Here is a 15,963-nt window from a genome sequence, read left to right on the forward strand (position 1 = left end):
GTTTGTGAATTTTTAAATTTAACCTACTGGCTGAGTTATATGCATTCTATGGCAATGTCATAGATTAATGAAATTATATTAAAGCTTTATTTGCTAAGAATGGTATTGGTCCACTGGAGAGGTGGGTGGTGGGAAATTGGACCAAAAATATTTTTGATTATTTTAGTTTTTTACTTTGATGACTACATAAAGTAAGCATTCAGTCCAACAAGTGTTCATTTTTCCTTTGAAATTAAATATTTTGATGAAGCATTTTTCTAATAATGAATCAGTGAAGATAATTTTAAAAATCTTGTTCACTAGGAATACCTACAATTTTAATGGGAGACAGAGGAATCAATAGCTTGTTATCTTTTATAATTTCTGTTCCTCCTGCTATCCAGTGGTGACTACTTGAGCACAAAAACTGCTTAACTACACAAATAAGTCATGGGAATCCAAACACATAGAGAAGGCATAGTTCAAACTAAGTTTGTAAATTACTCCTGTATTGCAAAGTCTGTATTAATTCCTGCAACTTCTGAAGCAACTACAGAGGATGCTCTATATTATGCCACTTATTAAATGACTGTTTTGTACTTTGCTATAGGTCTTGCATCTCCTTGATACATCCACCTATCTCTTAGTACCTATTAAATATCTGGTAGCCCTTTGCTTCCCTGCAAATGAGGAAATTCCAAACCCACCCCTCTGCCTCCCCTCAACCCTTATGCTACCATACAAAATTTTTTTTTCATGCAAATAGGGTAGAAGATGGGGATAAGAAATGGGATCAAGATTAGGCTTGTTATAGGAATGTCATCCTAAATTTATTCACTATTTCACTTTCTTAGACTTCCCTTTTCAGTTTTACTTAAAGACTTTGACTTTTGTTCTTCAGGTGCAAATACAAAAACTAGATATTTAAATTCAAAACACTTTGGAAATTTTCACCAAGACTTTATTACGATACATTATTAGGGATTTAGATTAGACAAGAGCTTGCATCATTGTTTTACTTTCATGGATCCATTATTTACCGTCTCATCTACTACAATCAGTTCTGAAAGCAGGTTTTAGAGTTCCTTGAGAGATTCCATGTTATGAATTCTACCTTTTGTATACAATAGATATTTTCAGTCTGTCCAAGTAAGTAAAACTCCACCTAGAAAAGAAAATACACTGTGTAGCAAATAATAAAAAAAGAGATACTTGATACTAAATTTCTGAATGTGCTACACAAGGTTAAATAACTTTGAAACCAAAACCAAAAACCATCACACCCAAAGTCAAAACCAAAAATCATCTGCACCACTGCTCCTTGTACTTGCTCTCTCTCTGCTTTTAAACCGCAACATGTCCATGACGCTGCGTGCGTATACGTCTCGTAAGTTAACATTGATATTTGAATCGCTGGATGAGTTCTTCATGAGTTTCTTTAAAGCTTCACGCTGCCGAAGGGCAGCTTCTTTTATCTTCAGCGTAAAATAACAGGCAGAAAAACGGTCATTTATTATAGCTATTGGCAAAGCCAAAACCAGTATTCCTGACAGTATACATATAAAGGCTACTACCTTACCAATGGTAGTGTCTGGTCTAATGTCACCATAACCAACTGTTGTCATGGAAGTTGTTGCCCACCACCAAGCACCAGGTACACTTGTAAAAGTTGTGCCTGGCACACCTTGCTCAACAAAGTACTCCACAGTGGAAAATATAGAGATTCCTACAGAGAGGAAAAGAAGCAGAAGGCCAACCTCCTCATAGCACTGAGCAATAGTCATCCCAAGAGATCGCAAGCCTGAAAGACAAGAAATGTTGTCAGTAGGTTGATTCACATAGCTGTCATCATATCTTTGCAAAACATCTCTTAAAGCCTGACTACTTTAAGTTTTCTTTAAATGCTGGTGAACACGTCTTGAGAATCACAGATTCAGTAAGAATGGAAAAGACCTCCAAGGTTATAGAGTCCAACTTTTAACTGAACACCAGCTTGTCAACTGAACCATAGCACTGACACATCCAGTTGTTTCACAAATATTTCCAGGATTGTGACTCTACCACCTCCCTGGGCAGCCCATTTCAATGCTTAACCACCCTTTCCATGAAGAAATTCTTCTTGATGTCCAACCTGAACCTCCCCGTCACATCCTGCAGCTGTTTGCTCTTTTCCTGTTGCTTGATGCCAGGGAGGAGAGGCTGACCCTACCTGGCTACACCCTCCTTTCAGGTAGTTGTACAGAGCAATGAGCCTCCTTTTCTCCAGGCTGAACCACACCAGCTCCCTCAGCTCCTCCTCATAGGATTTACTCTTGGTCCTCCACCAGCTTTTTGCTCTTCTCTGGACATGCTCCAGCACTTCAATGTCTTTCTTGTAGTGAGGGGTCAAGAACTGAACACAGGATTTGAGGTGCAGCCTCCTAGTGCTGAGTACAGGGTGATAAATAGTTTCCCTGGTCCATTTGACCACACTATCCAGGCCATGATGTCACTGGCCTTCGTGGACACTTGGACACCACAGCTGGCTCATCACACCCAGATCCTTTTCCACTGGGCAGCTTTCCAGCCACTCTTCCCTCAGCCTGTTGCACTGCAACAGGGGTTGGTGTGACACAGGAGGAAAACCCAGCACTTGGCTTTAATGAACCTCATACTGTTGGCCTCAGCCCACCTATCCAGCCTGTCCAGATCCTTTTGCAGAACCCTCCTATACTGTCCAGCAGATCAACTCTTCCACCCAACTTAGTGTTGTCTACAAACTGACTGAAGGTACAACCCAATTCCCTCATTCAGATAATCAATAAAGATATTAAACAGGACTAGCCCCAATACTGAGCCTTGGGGGACCCCACTAATCACCAGCTGGATGTGGCACCACTCACTAACACTGCCCAGGGCCAGTCCTCAAGCCCATTTTTACCCCAGCTAAGAGTGCATCTGTTCAGCCCATGGGCCTCCAGTTTCTCCAGGAGAATGCTGTGGGAGACAGTGTCAAAGACCTTACTGCAGTCCAGGTACACAACATTCATAACCTTTCCTTCATCCACCAAGCAGGTCAGAAAAGATCAGGATCATCAAGCCTTGGCTGAACTGTCCTTTCCTAAATCCGCAGTGGCTGGGTCTGAGCCCCTGGTTGTTCTGTACATGCCATATGATCACACTCAAGATCATCTGTTCCATAATCATCCCCAGCACCAAGATGAGGGCTGTAGTTCCCTGGATTCTCCTTCTGACTCTTCTGTAGATGGGCATCACATTTGCTACCTTCCAGTTACCTGGGACGTCCCTGGTTAGCAAAGGCTGATTATAAGTGATGGCAAGTAGCTTGACAAGCTTTCCTGACAGCTCCCTCACCACCCTAGGATGAATCCCATGTGGCCCCATAGAGCTGTGACTGTCTGAGTGGCAGAGCAGATGACTAACTATATGCTCTCATTGCAGGATGTCTGTTCTGCTTCCCATCCCTGTTCTGCTTCCCATCCCTGTCTACCAGCTCAGGGTTGCCATGAGGATATCTACTCTCTGTTAAACAATGAGGCAAGGAAGATACCAAGTACCCCAGCCTTCTCCTCATCCTTGGTGATAATGTTCCCCCACCCCATTCAGTAAAGGACAGAGATTTTCCTTGACCCTCCTTTCTTTGGTAATGTATTTATATACTTTTTATTACCTTTCACAATGGTGGCCAGATTGAGTTCTAGCTGAGCTTTTGCTTTTCTGATTTTCTCTCTACATGACCTAATGAAATCCTCATACTCTTCCTGTGTTCCTCTCCTTCTTCCAAAGGTCATAAACCCTCTTTTCTTCTCTGAATTCTGGCAGAAGGTCCCTGTTCATCCAGGCTGTTCTCCTTCCTCCCTGCCTTCTCTTTAGGCACATAGGTACAGCCTGCTACTGAGCCTTTAAGATTTCTTTCTAAAACTATGTCCAGCCATTCTGTTTTTAAGGGCTGTTTCCCAAGGGACTCTCTGAACCAGTGTCTTGAACAGGCCAAATCCTGCCCTCTGGAAATCCATGTGAGAGGTTTTGTTAACCTCTTTCCTCACTTCACCATGAATTGAAAACTCTCTCATTTCATGGTGACCATGCTCATGATGGCCTCTGACCACCCCATCAGCACTTCTGCTGGTCTCATGAGGCATTGACCCTGGTAGGATAAAAGATGTGCTGCTCTAAACAGAAGCTGTGAAAAAGTGATTTACAGAAATAGATCACAGTGTCAGACTGAACATCTGACATCATCTCTATTTTCCTAACACAGAACATAGGAATTCTCCTCATTACTTATCATCTCAACTATCTACACATACAATTTAGACAAACTAAATTATCTTGATTTATTAATTGGCTCTAAGAGAAGATCTATCACCACTCTGAACTGCTTAAAAACACACTAAAAGCACCTGCTTTATACCTGGAGACTGAATGTGCCAAGCCTCTGTTTTCCAGCCACTGTCCTATTTTTCCCTTGGACCAAGGAGCCCTTAGTTACCAAATTCGTGTTGCTATGTGAGTGCTTAGACCCCAGTTCAGTTCACTCAATAACTTTTTCTTTAAGGACTGTTTTCAATCCCTTTATAGTTGTCACAGACTCTCTTTGACCCTTCTTTCCCACCCTCCCCCCGAAAGCCCTATCATTATCTTGTATCCCTAGACATCTAAACAAATACAGTTTTCCAGTAACGGCTGCACTTGTGTCAAACTCAAGGTAGCACAGCCTCTCAATGCCAAGCATGGAATCCTGTTATTGACTATGTAGTGCATCAGTCCTTTTGCCCATGAGCTGCACAGGGAGCTGGGGACCACTCTCTACAACCCCCTATATTCCTATTACAGCTACTGCTTCAGGGCTAGACTGCCCCACAAAAGTAAGCAGGAAAGTAAATCCAAAAAAAGTACAACGGATAAATATTGCACTCATAAAAAAAGAATAATAACAAGGTAACAATTCAGCTGAGACACACAGGAAACTGAAATTATCTTTTGAATCATTTTGGATTAGTTTTCAATACTGTTCTTTAAAAATGTGAGATGTTTTCTCTAATAAATGAGAAAAACATAATGCTTATGAATTACCCTTCATGGGCATACTTCTCACTAAACAAGTGTTTGCAAAACAGCTTACTGAAGTTCTGCCTCTGCTTGCAGACTTCATCATATGCTCGTTAGTGTTATAAGCAATTCAGCTTTTCCACAGCCTCAAACTACAAGATGTTAACATTTCTTGCTTTTGGCTCTTTCTTTTCCCCCGCAGGTCTAATGGGTTTTAAAAGTTTTGTTTATGCACAGAAAAGACTGGAAGTACACAGCAGAGTTTGGAGGCAATGTTGGGGTTTTTCCAATGCTATCTACTACCAACTCCAGTAAAGAACTTACCCATATTGAGGTCTTATATTACTATAACTATGATCTGTAGAATATTTGTTACAATGATATAGATTAAATCTTTAACACAAGGGGAATAAGATATATCAGTGCAATCTTTTCTCTGTCAATATGACTGCCTTCATATCTTGAAAACATTAATATCAGCAGTGCAAAAGCTCTGTGAGATGACTGCAAGGACTCAGATCAAATTCCCATCTTCCTAGGAAGCTACTATGAACCCTTGCCCTGTAAAACTTCTTGCTGAACAAGGCAGAAGAGTAAGTCCTTTCAGGTGAGCTATGAAGAAGGTGCAATTTAAAATTATTCTTGTAGCACTTCTTTTCAAAGAATAAATGAATACTATAAAGGCTGAGGTTTGTACCTTATGATGAATCTTGAAAGTATCATAGCTAAAATAAAAAATAGCTTTCACATAAAATAGATTAAAATAAGGAGAAACAAAACTTTAACTGTTAACTCTTTTACCACTATAATAACATTCTCGTTTTTCTTATGGTTAATTATTCTAACTGTTCAGGGTCTGATTTTTTTTAATTATTCTTAGTTCTGTTATACTAATCTAAAATTAAGATATAATTCTTCATGTCTTTAGATGAAGTCAGGAGACATTTCTAGGCAAATCTATGAATCAGAGAAGTTACTGGACTTAGAGCTCATTCTAAGGGGAATCTGTTGGTGTAATCACATGTATAAAGTATATTACTGTATTACTTTGTACCTTTTAAAAATGTCTCTAGGCCCTGGCACACGGCCAAACTAGGGCTGCTCCAGCAGACACCTCAGCCAGTCTTACAGCTTCTCATGAGAACTCCTTGCCAGGAGCTGTGACAGCTTGGTTACTCATGCTTGGAAGGTGCTAAGGTGCTGTAACAGAGTTGGTGTGAGGCTGGCAAGCAGCCGCAGCCCTGGTATGAGGAAGGGGAACAATTTCTGCCATGCAGGTCAAGTTCTAGCTCTCTTTTGTCCAAAGTGACTTGGCCATACAAGCTGATATTCAGGAGCTTCAATTTACAGAGCGTTTAAATAACCCTTAAGTTTTGACACAAAAAGTGCTGAAATTTCAACTTTTCACAACTCTAGAGGCATGACAGCCTTAAAAATGCTATGGTCTTCTCTCAAATACATGCCCATTGCCTTTGCAAGTAAGAGGCTCATACCCTACTTCTCCTCAAGAATTCCTTCTGTATGTGCTTCCCAGAGGAGACCAGCAAGGCGTCACTGAAAATACGGCCCCAGGAGGAAGGAAACAGCCAAGGAGCGTCTGAGAACATGACAAATGCAGCTTCAGTTCTCATCTATTCTTGAAGTTACTAAAATACATAATTTTGCTATATCGGAGTAGTCTTGCCCTCTAGCTACACATTTTATGGACAGAGGTACTGCTGATTTCTCAGTGGCTCCTTGATGAAGTATAGCAGTTTGCACAAGTAACTATACACTCACACCAGTCTAGACACAGTATTTTTAAGCATCACATCCCTCCAGTGAGCTGGCTTCAGTTTCCAAAGGGGCAGAAATTACTTTTAAAATTTCTTATTTTAATTCCTGTTCCTATCCCATAGAAAGGGTTAAATTGCAATTTCTTGAAAGTGAAGGAAAAAAACTCACTCATTCCTGCCCCTGACAGCAGGGCCAGGCTGCTGTTGTGATCCCAGCCTTGCTATGTCTCTACAAAAGTACCACAGAGATGTTCTCCTTGTGGCTGTGAACACCCCCACTTGGTGAAAGAGAAGCTGCTGCCTGCAGACACAGATCTTCTGAAGCCTCACTGGAAGGCAGCTGTCAGATCCAAGGCAAGAGAGCAGAAGAGTTTCAAGAGCCACCCCTGAACACTGAGATTTATCAGGACTGCCTAGGTATGTGCAAGGAGGATGCTCTCTGTGCATGATACATATGGGGCTCATCTTGTATTAGGAGCTGTGGTAAAGAATGTATTTGGAAGCACATGAATAAACTTCTTCAGACAGGAGATCAGAACAGTAGGTTTCTATATTTAAATTACACAGATTTGATTTAGCATTCTGGACCTAAGTAGGCAGCAATTGACCTACCAAAGAAGCAACACAGTAAGGGTAACACTGCTCTGAGTGGCTTAAATTGATACACGTATTGCTGCTTGTACCTTGGAACTGGCATTGTCACTCCTGTAAAAAGAAGACAGCCCACCTCCAGAGTAGGATATTACATTTTTATGTAATTAATTCACTTTCACCTAACATGATATTATTAAATTCAACATCATTCAATATTGTGACATAAACTGCAGTAAATACTGAATAATTAATTTAAGGATAACTAGACCTAAATGTTTAGACTATCCTTGAAAGTATGTATACCTGAATTTAGCAGTTATACGAATATCTGAAACATCTGATTTCAAGTCAATAGAAAGAGCCACAAAACTGAGTGACAGAATGAGCACATTCACTCCATAAGAGCAAAATGCAATAAACTGGAAACTTAACTTGAATCAACATACTTTTGGAAGACCATTTTGTTAGAAGTGTCCTGATGAGATAAATTTTTTTTCTCATTTTCAAAACACAGTTAGAGAAGATAGCATTCACATTACAACTACCATCAAAAGTGGGTAAAAGCCTTGCAAAAAACCTCTACCAAACCCTGCAAAACTTGTAATGAAGCAAAACTGACACACTGCCAGACTAAATCACTATAAGCTTCCTCTCAACTGCTTTCTAAGGGACTGATTACATCAGTATAGGCATAATCTAGGCTAGAGCATAAGATTAAGATACTTCCCAAATCACTACGATTATGATTACGAGTAGTATCAAAGCTACTCCTTGCCACTGGCAGGCAGCTTTGCTACCCTTCAGTGATAACAAAAATAAGACACATTCTGCTGCTGTGAGAACACTGTAACTCCTGCTGAATTTGAGCCAGTTCATACAGAGGGCTCTCCAAAAATATGAACAGGCATCAAACCTTTCCAGCTTCATGGCTGGAAATCCTAACAGGGCACATTGGGTGCATTTTAAGGACGATCATCACTGTCTTCAGAACAGCTAATACTGCAGGACAGAGATCATGATTTACTATTAGGATTTAATTTTTCAAAGCTACGAGTGTTGGCTGAACATTTCTCCCATCAAATTCAGCACCATATTCTCCATTGATTTAAGTGGGAACATAGTCAAATCATTTTGAAAATGCCAAGACAGCTTTTATTCCTTCATATAGCCAGGCATGAAGTAGTAATAAAATCAGGGGAAATTCAAGAGGAAATTCAACACTCTCCAATCATTTCCAGCTGTCTCTGACAAATTCCCACTGGAAAATGTTAACTTTTATGCCTTCCTTTCACCAGAGTGCGTGAACAAGATGATTCACAAAAATGCATTTTGCCTTCCACCCCACTCCTGCTTGCTGTTCATTCGTTTGTCAGGAGTGCCTGGGCACTAAGGGTCCCACACCAGTTGGTGAATGCTGGCTGAAGCTGACACTGCTGCTCTGCCCTGCACCTATATCCCACTGCTGAAGCAGCCCCCGACGGGCTCCACTCACCACTGGAATACTGGTGGTTCAGTTGGGCCAGAAAGCCTCTCAGCCCATCACCTGCAAAGGTTTTAAACAGTCTCCTTGAAACATTCTCCACTGTGGTTGTTTCCAGGATCTATGACATGGACAAAATCACGATACAATTCTTTGCCTTGGATAATACAAAAAATCTGGCTGATGATCTCTGCTTCTTCCCTAATGAAATAAACTCATATACATGTTTTAAAATTTAGCACACTATGACTGACTGGTGGATGATCTACAGCATGCAACGTTGAGGTCTGGTTTTGTAAATATTCAATCCAAACAATATGCAAGGCTTTATGAAGAGCTAAAGCCTTTCAGAGAAGGCTCTTGTCACTCAGTTATAACGTTCAAAACTAAGATTTTCAAAAGCCATTACTGGTAACAGATTGTGTAAAAAAGCTTTGGCAGAAATGCACACAAAATGGAGGAGTGCACCCAGGGACAACTGTTGCAGGCAGTGAAACTGAGAAGTATCATAGCCATGGGCAAATATACCTGTTGAATGTCTTCCCAGCTTCAGCATCCGCAGGGCTCTGAGAAGCCTCAGCACTTGGACAATGCGCCCCACATTCTCCAGTTCTTGGGAGCTCTCACCACCACACAGGCTCTCCACCAGCAGGGTGATGTAGAAAGGCAAAATAGCAAGGAGGTCTATGATGTTTGCCACACTCCTCAGGAAGCGACACCGGTCTCGTGCACACAGGAGCCTCAGAACAAACTCTGCTGTGAACCACGCAATGCACAGGTACTCCAGGGCATCCAGCAGCGGTGGGGCCAGCCAGCTGAGCTCTACTGAAATCAAGGCCATGTTGGCAATTGACACAACAACAAAAACCATGGACAAGGTGCCAAAAGTCCTGGCTGCTGTAGAGGAGCCAGGCTTTTCCAAAACTTCCCAAAGTTTCTGTCTGACATTGGGACAGAGGCTACCAGAAAAATCCTCCTCTTCATCTTGGGCGTCCAGTTCTTCTGCATCTTTCTTGATGTCTAAGGCTTCACTCAGCTCCTTCCTCCTGAAGTACCTGCCCAGGAACACCCCCCACAAGAGATTTTGAATACCAATAGGCAGATGCTTGTCTTATCATTTACCTTGCAAACACAAGAATACACATTAAAATTTACTTTATGTGAACTCAGAAAACCTTAGTATCAGGCATATGGCTTTTATTAATTGAGCCCCTGCAGCATGTTTCCACTGACTGATATACTTCTACTACCTCATTTCACATCAGTGACACATTCTAGATACAGAGTAATGTTACTGATAACAATTTATTTATATGGATCGTGTTGACCACAGTATGATTTGCTGCACGACTAACATGAATTCTCAGAAGCAATCCTGGCACAACCAGAGCCTCTATTTTCAAACAGTTCTCAAATTGTTTAATTGTAGGGCATTTTTATCACATTGGTCCATATTTGCAGTAGTAAATCTGAAGGCATTATAAAAGCCATGCAGTTAATGGATGAACTTCTGATCAATATACACTAAGATGACAAGGTATCTTTCTTTAGATATGTGGGCTCTCACACAAAGTGAACAAGCATTTGTACTGAGTAAACCTTACAGACTGCAAACTGTGTTTTATCAGATTAAGAGTATATTTAAAGTGGAATTTTGTGAAACATAAACATACTCAAAGTACACAAAAAATTTTTTTCTTTCATATCTTTCTTTTTGACTCTGCAAAGCTCAAGGCTTAGACAAAGCTGTTGTACAATCTTGCCTTCAACACAGTTATGTCAGTTACATGTCAAAGAGGTCTGTGGCTCCATATATCACTAAAGTAGTAGGAGCATTCAGTTACACCTACCACAGAAGGAAGAAAGGGATGAAAACCAAGCTCCAATTTCTCTCAGCTGAAGAACTGAACCACACTAGGGTAGGATAACTCTAATATGCTTTTGGGATGGTAGTACTTCTTTCTTTCTAATAATTTTGAAATAGCTATAGCTAAATAGCAGTTACACTCTTTATAAAATTCATTTCTTCAAAACTGTAAAACCCAAGCCAGTAACATTGAATATGGTGGGAAAAATTGACTGCAAATAGAATTAACAGAAACATCCTGGGGGTGGTTCACTCAAAACCCACCTTGTCCCTGAACTGCCTGTTATAATTTGTCTCCAGCGAGCCATGTTCCCGCTGTTGCTGCCCCCTCCCTGTAAGCTGCTACATCCACGTGCAATGCTTCCTTTCATGGCTCCTCCTGGAGCCATGCCACCCACACTCAGCCTGGCAGGTGACCAACTCCCCTTCTGCCTCGCCAGCTTGGATTTGGAAATCCTTCAAAATTAAAGTGCAGGTGGGCAGGATCCAAACCCTCCCAGCATTGTGCCTGACTCCACATCTAATCCCTCTATGATAACTTCAAACTGAATGATCTCTTCTTTCACAGCCCTTTTCATCTCTGGCATTGTCCTTTTAAACATTTTGAGCTTCCAGGGCCAGTTTGAAGCTACTATAGGACATCCCAAACCCTGTTTCTGTTACTGTCTCACTGTCTTGAGCTCACCAGCAACCTTTCCCACAGCAAATGCTAACTGTGACCTCATCCAACACATCTCCTTCCCTTTCTGATACCCATCAACTGCTAGAGCAACACTCGGGGCTCAACTCACACAACTTTTCCTGCTACCTCACCTATCACCACTGCTGGATCTCTCACCTGAGTGTCCCTGAATGCAAGTCAATGCAGAACTCATCTAGCCCACAATCCACAAGATGAGGAAGCCTCATCTTCCCACAACTCACCGGTCTCTGCAGCAGGAATCAATGCTGAGCTCATCCAAACCCCAGTACTGGATCTCTTGCAGGAAAGAGAGTGCACAAAGCTGCTCCATCACATGCAGCCTCCCTGTCTGGTAGTAATTCAGGATGTAGTGAAACGCCTGGGAGCTCCGGTCAAAGAAATACTCATTCTCCACAAGGTTGGCATCATCACAGAGCTCAAGGAGGCCAGAAGCCACATCCCGTGCAGCAGAGACCACTACTGCCAGTTTGCCAAGACGGGTGTCAGGGTAGCAAGACAAAGTTTGCTGGGACATCACAAAGCGGCTGCCTCCTACATTGATAGTAAAGCAGTCCAGGGAGGGAATGACCTTCTGGAGCAGGGGCCCCTGCTCTTCCTCACTGGAGAAAACACTGGACTCCAGCGAACCCAGGGATGTGCTACTCCCTGGTTCCTCCAAGGATGCTTGGGAAGAAAGAGACATGCAGCAGGGAGGCGACTTCATCCTGTAGCTGCCAGCAGCAGCCCACACTCTCCAGGATCACAATCACAGCACGGCTGCAGATAAGACAACCGGACCAGGCTCGGAATGTCGCCTCCGGGTGCCGTCCCAGGGACAGCGCCCCGTCCCGCTGCCCCGGGCGGTGCCTGCGGCCGGGCGGGCCAGGCGGGGGCTGCACAGCCCAGCGCCGCCCGCACCCGGCGGGATGCTGGAGGAGCCGCGGTACCTGCGGCGGCGTCACCTCGTGCTGTCCGCGCCGGCTCCGTCCGCCCGCGACGGCCCCTCCGCTTCAGCACCCATCTCCAGCCGCTGCGTCGGGGTACGGGAAACCCACCGGGACGGCACAACACGGAACACCGGCTGCAGCGGCCGCTCCGGGCAGCGCCCCGACAGTAGCCCCAGGGGCCCCTTCGCTGGCCGGCTCGTCGCTCCCGCCCCGCGCTCGCCCTCCGCCGGGGCAGCCGCCGCCAACCGGGTGCCGGGGTAGGGCTGCCGGGGCAGGGCTGCCGCCCCGGCCCGCCCGGCGCTGCCGCCCCCGGCCCGCCTCACCTGCCCGCCGCCCGCCTGTGCCGCCCCCGGCCGCCGCCCCCGGCCGGCTGCCGCCGCTCGCTCCCCCGGCTCCGAGCCCGCGGGCAGCGCCAGCGCCTCTCCATGGCTGGTCATGTGCTGCGGGGGGCAGGCGGCAGCGGGGGGCGCGGGCTGGGCTGGGCTGGGCCGGGCTAGGCTGGGCTGGGCTGGGCCGGGCTGGGCTGGGATGGGCCGCGCCCCTCCGCCCCGTCCCGGGCCGCTCTGGAGCGGCCGGTGCGGCGGGACTGCCGTGTGCCCTGCCCGGAGCTGCCGTGTGCCCTGCCCGGGGCTGCCTTGTGCTCTGCCCGGGACTGCCGTGTGCCCTGCTCGGGACTGCCGTGTGCCCCTCCCGGAGCTGCCGTGTGCTCTGTCCGGAGCTGCCGTGTGCCCTGCTCGGGACTGCCGTGTGCCCCTCCCGGAGCTGCCGTGTGCTCTGCCCGGGACTGCCGTGTGCCCCGCCCGGAGCTGCCGTGTGCCCTGCCCGGAGCTGCCGTGTGCCCCTCCCGGGACTGCCGTGTGCCCTGCCCGGAGCTGCCGTGTGCTCTGCCCGGGACTGCCGTGTGCCCTGCCCGGGGCTGCCGTGTGCCCCTCCCGGAGCTGCCGTGTGCCCCTCCCGGGACTGCCGTGTGCCCTGCCCGGAGCTGCCGTGTGCCCCGCTCGGGACTGCCGTGTGCCCTGCCCGGAGCTGCCGTGTGCCCTGTCCGGAGCTGCCGTGTGCCCTGCCCGGGAGTGCCGTGTGCCCTGCCCGGAGCTGCCGTGTGCCCCGCCCGGGACTGCCGTGTGCTCCGCCCGGAGCTGCCGTGTGCTCTGCCCGGAGCTGCCGTGTGCTCTGCCCGGAGCTGCCGTGTGCTCTGCCCGGGAGTGCCGTGTGCCCTGCCCGGAGCTGCCGTGTGCTCTGCCCGGAGCTGCCGTGTGCTCTGCCCGGGACTGCCGTGTGCCCTGTCCGGAGCTGCCTCCCGCACACACCGGCGCTGCGAACTTCCCCGAGCCGCTCCGCAGGGCGGTTCTCAGCCGGCCCTCCGCTCTGTGTGTAACCCCTAACGTGTCGCTGAGCAGAGAACGTGTCCTCACTTAGGCTGCTCCCATGGCTCAAGTCTGAAGTCACTTGCGTAAAGAAGTCGCTGTAAAGGCCAATCGATGGGCGTGAGCGAGCCTGTTTTAACCGAGCTGAACTCAGCCTGTTTTCAAAAATACTCTGGAGTACCTTTGTTACCGTCCTGTGCTGACTTGTAGGTCCTCAGTTCAACAATGCAAAAATTTAGTTCACCCTCACTATATTTCCTTTTCTCCTATGAAACAGTTATTTCTAACAAATACTTGCTTTGGAAATTCGTGTTTTCTGCTGCCTCTGACTCCTTGCGAGGGTGGGCAGCTGCCGATATGGCAGTGTAGCCTCCCAGGAGGGGAAATTGTGGAGCATGTAAAATGTATCGTGCCGTCAGCATCATGTGACGTCCCACCAGTTTTTCATCCCACATTGTTTGCTGCATACAGCTGTGTCCAGTTATGCATACTTCTAACCTTTATTTCAGAGATGTCTCGTAGAGTTTCATCTTTTGGATACTGGTAATCCATATTTCAAATGAAGCTGAGCTGAACATTTCCCATATTGCAGAATTGCAACACCCACAGCAACCTCTCTACTCAGCACTTGCTGGCATAGAAATCTGCTTAAGCAACTGCTGGCAAAAAATACACTGATCAGAGGGAATCCAGTGGAGAATAGCAAGGGTGGGGCTTGGAAGTCGTGACCCAGGACGGAAACTGTGATAGCTGCAGTGGATGGGAGTGAGCATTGTAGTCTTCAGACATGTAAAAGGCTGCTCACAAAGATAAAGATGATATACTCTGTTCTCCTTGGATGAATTGGACATGTGTAGAAGTAATGGAGTTGAACATCAGGAAGGATATTTAGGGTAGGCATTAGGAAGGCTTTGGTGAAGCTGTGGAAGAAGTACATTTGTGTCTGTTGCAGGTCACCGATGAGCTGGCTGGACGGGGATCTGTCAGGAAGAGCAGATGTGTTGTGCTGCTTTTCGTGAGGTAGTCTGGAAGGGTTAGATGAACTCATGATACCCCTCCCGCTCTATAATGCTGTATTCGAAGTGTGTCAGAAAGAAAAATACTTATTTTCATAGACATTTCCCTTTTTATTGTTTAAACCAATCAAATATAATTTATATTAATGAACACAGACCTGTGTATTCATTTTCCTTTCAAACTATCAACAGCTGTTGTTATGCAGCACGCTTTCAGGAACTGTTCATTTTTAATCCAGGATTGCCACTCAGGAGTGTGGTCCCTCTGACAGACAGCACTTAAGCCAGCACTTAATTAAAAACAATAAATAAAAAAAATTATTAAAACCATCAGTAAGATCAATTTAACAGCATCAATGAGAAGTACCTCAGAAGAGCAGGGTTCCTTACTGACTGTAATAGACCCCTAATTGTTCAGTCATTAAACTGCTCACTCAACCTCTTTTTAGTAGTCATTCTTTTCATCAGCCAGACTTTTTCAGGAATATTTTCTCCATTAGAAAGGAGAACTGAAAATACTCCCCTCCCATCATGATGATTCAAGGCCTTACTTCAGATTCACTGTTGTTTCTAAGAACCTGGCTACCAGTTTTGACTTTGTCTAGTCAAAGTGAATATCAAGTGCCCAACCTCATTAAAACTGTAGATCATTTGTTCTTAAAATACTCTGATAGATCATTTTCAGCATATGTATGACATGTACCTTGAGAGACCAGGTTCATTTGTCTGTTTACTTACGTCCTTTATGGAATAATAGCTGTATACAGGTATATTTGTTTCACTTCAAACATTTTTTTTCCTGATTATCAACTGTTCAAACCACAGTGTTTTCTTCAAAACACTAGAGGAAAGCCATATGTTAAGGATATGCTTTCCCTTAGTTTTGTAAATTCTTCTGCACACTTCTCACTGCAGGAAAGTGATATCACCAACAAAATTCTGTAGTGTCCTCAACTTCCATACTGTGAAATCACATAATCACAATTAGACAGGAGATATGTGTATGATATAGCGTCTTACTTCTGAGTGCTGTTTCTCTGCTAGTTGTAAATTTAGATTATTTTTTTTAAAAGGACTTTTAGGAAACTATTCTGAAAATTATTTTCAAATGTAACAATAACATAAAGCTGGAGCATTTCAAAGAAATGAGAAAAATATTTTATGAGTAGAAGGTTCAAAAGGAGAGGATTTATTTTTCTACTACTAG

At 45.0% G+C, this 15,963-nt stretch overlaps 2 protein-coding genes across 2 annotated transcripts; one reads left to right on the forward strand and one right to left on the reverse strand.

Annotated features, from left to right (window-relative positions):
* Nucleotides 1–924: 924 nt before the first annotated feature.
* KCNV1 (potassium voltage-gated channel modifier subfamily V member 1) lies at nt 925–12,309 on the reverse strand. Its single transcript, XM_033081289.1, has 3 exons — nt 11,672–12,309; nt 9,409–9,935; nt 925–1,780 (listed from the first exon to the last, which is right to left on the reverse strand). Exons 1-3 carry the CDS (start codon nt 12,151–12,153, stop codon nt 1,269–1,271), a joined length of 1,521 nt encoding a protein of 506 aa, XP_032937180.1. The 5' UTR covers nt 12,154–12,309; the 3' UTR covers nt 925–1,268.
* Nucleotides 12,310–12,904: 595 nt separating this feature from the next.
* LOC116997922 (keratin-associated protein 10-5-like) lies at nt 12,905–13,792 on the forward strand. Its single transcript, XM_033063203.1, has one exon. The coding sequence runs from the start codon at nt 12,905–12,907 to the stop codon at nt 13,790–13,792; it is 888 nt and encodes a 295-aa protein (XP_032919094.1).
* Nucleotides 13,793–15,963: the final 2,171 nt, after the last annotated feature.

The sequence above is a fragment of the Catharus ustulatus genome, chromosome 1, assembly GCF_009819885.2.
Source record: "Catharus ustulatus isolate bCatUst1 chromosome 1, bCatUst1.pri.v2, whole genome shotgun sequence".
Classification (NCBI taxonomy): domain Eukaryota; kingdom Metazoa; phylum Chordata; class Aves; order Passeriformes; family Turdidae; genus Catharus; species Catharus ustulatus.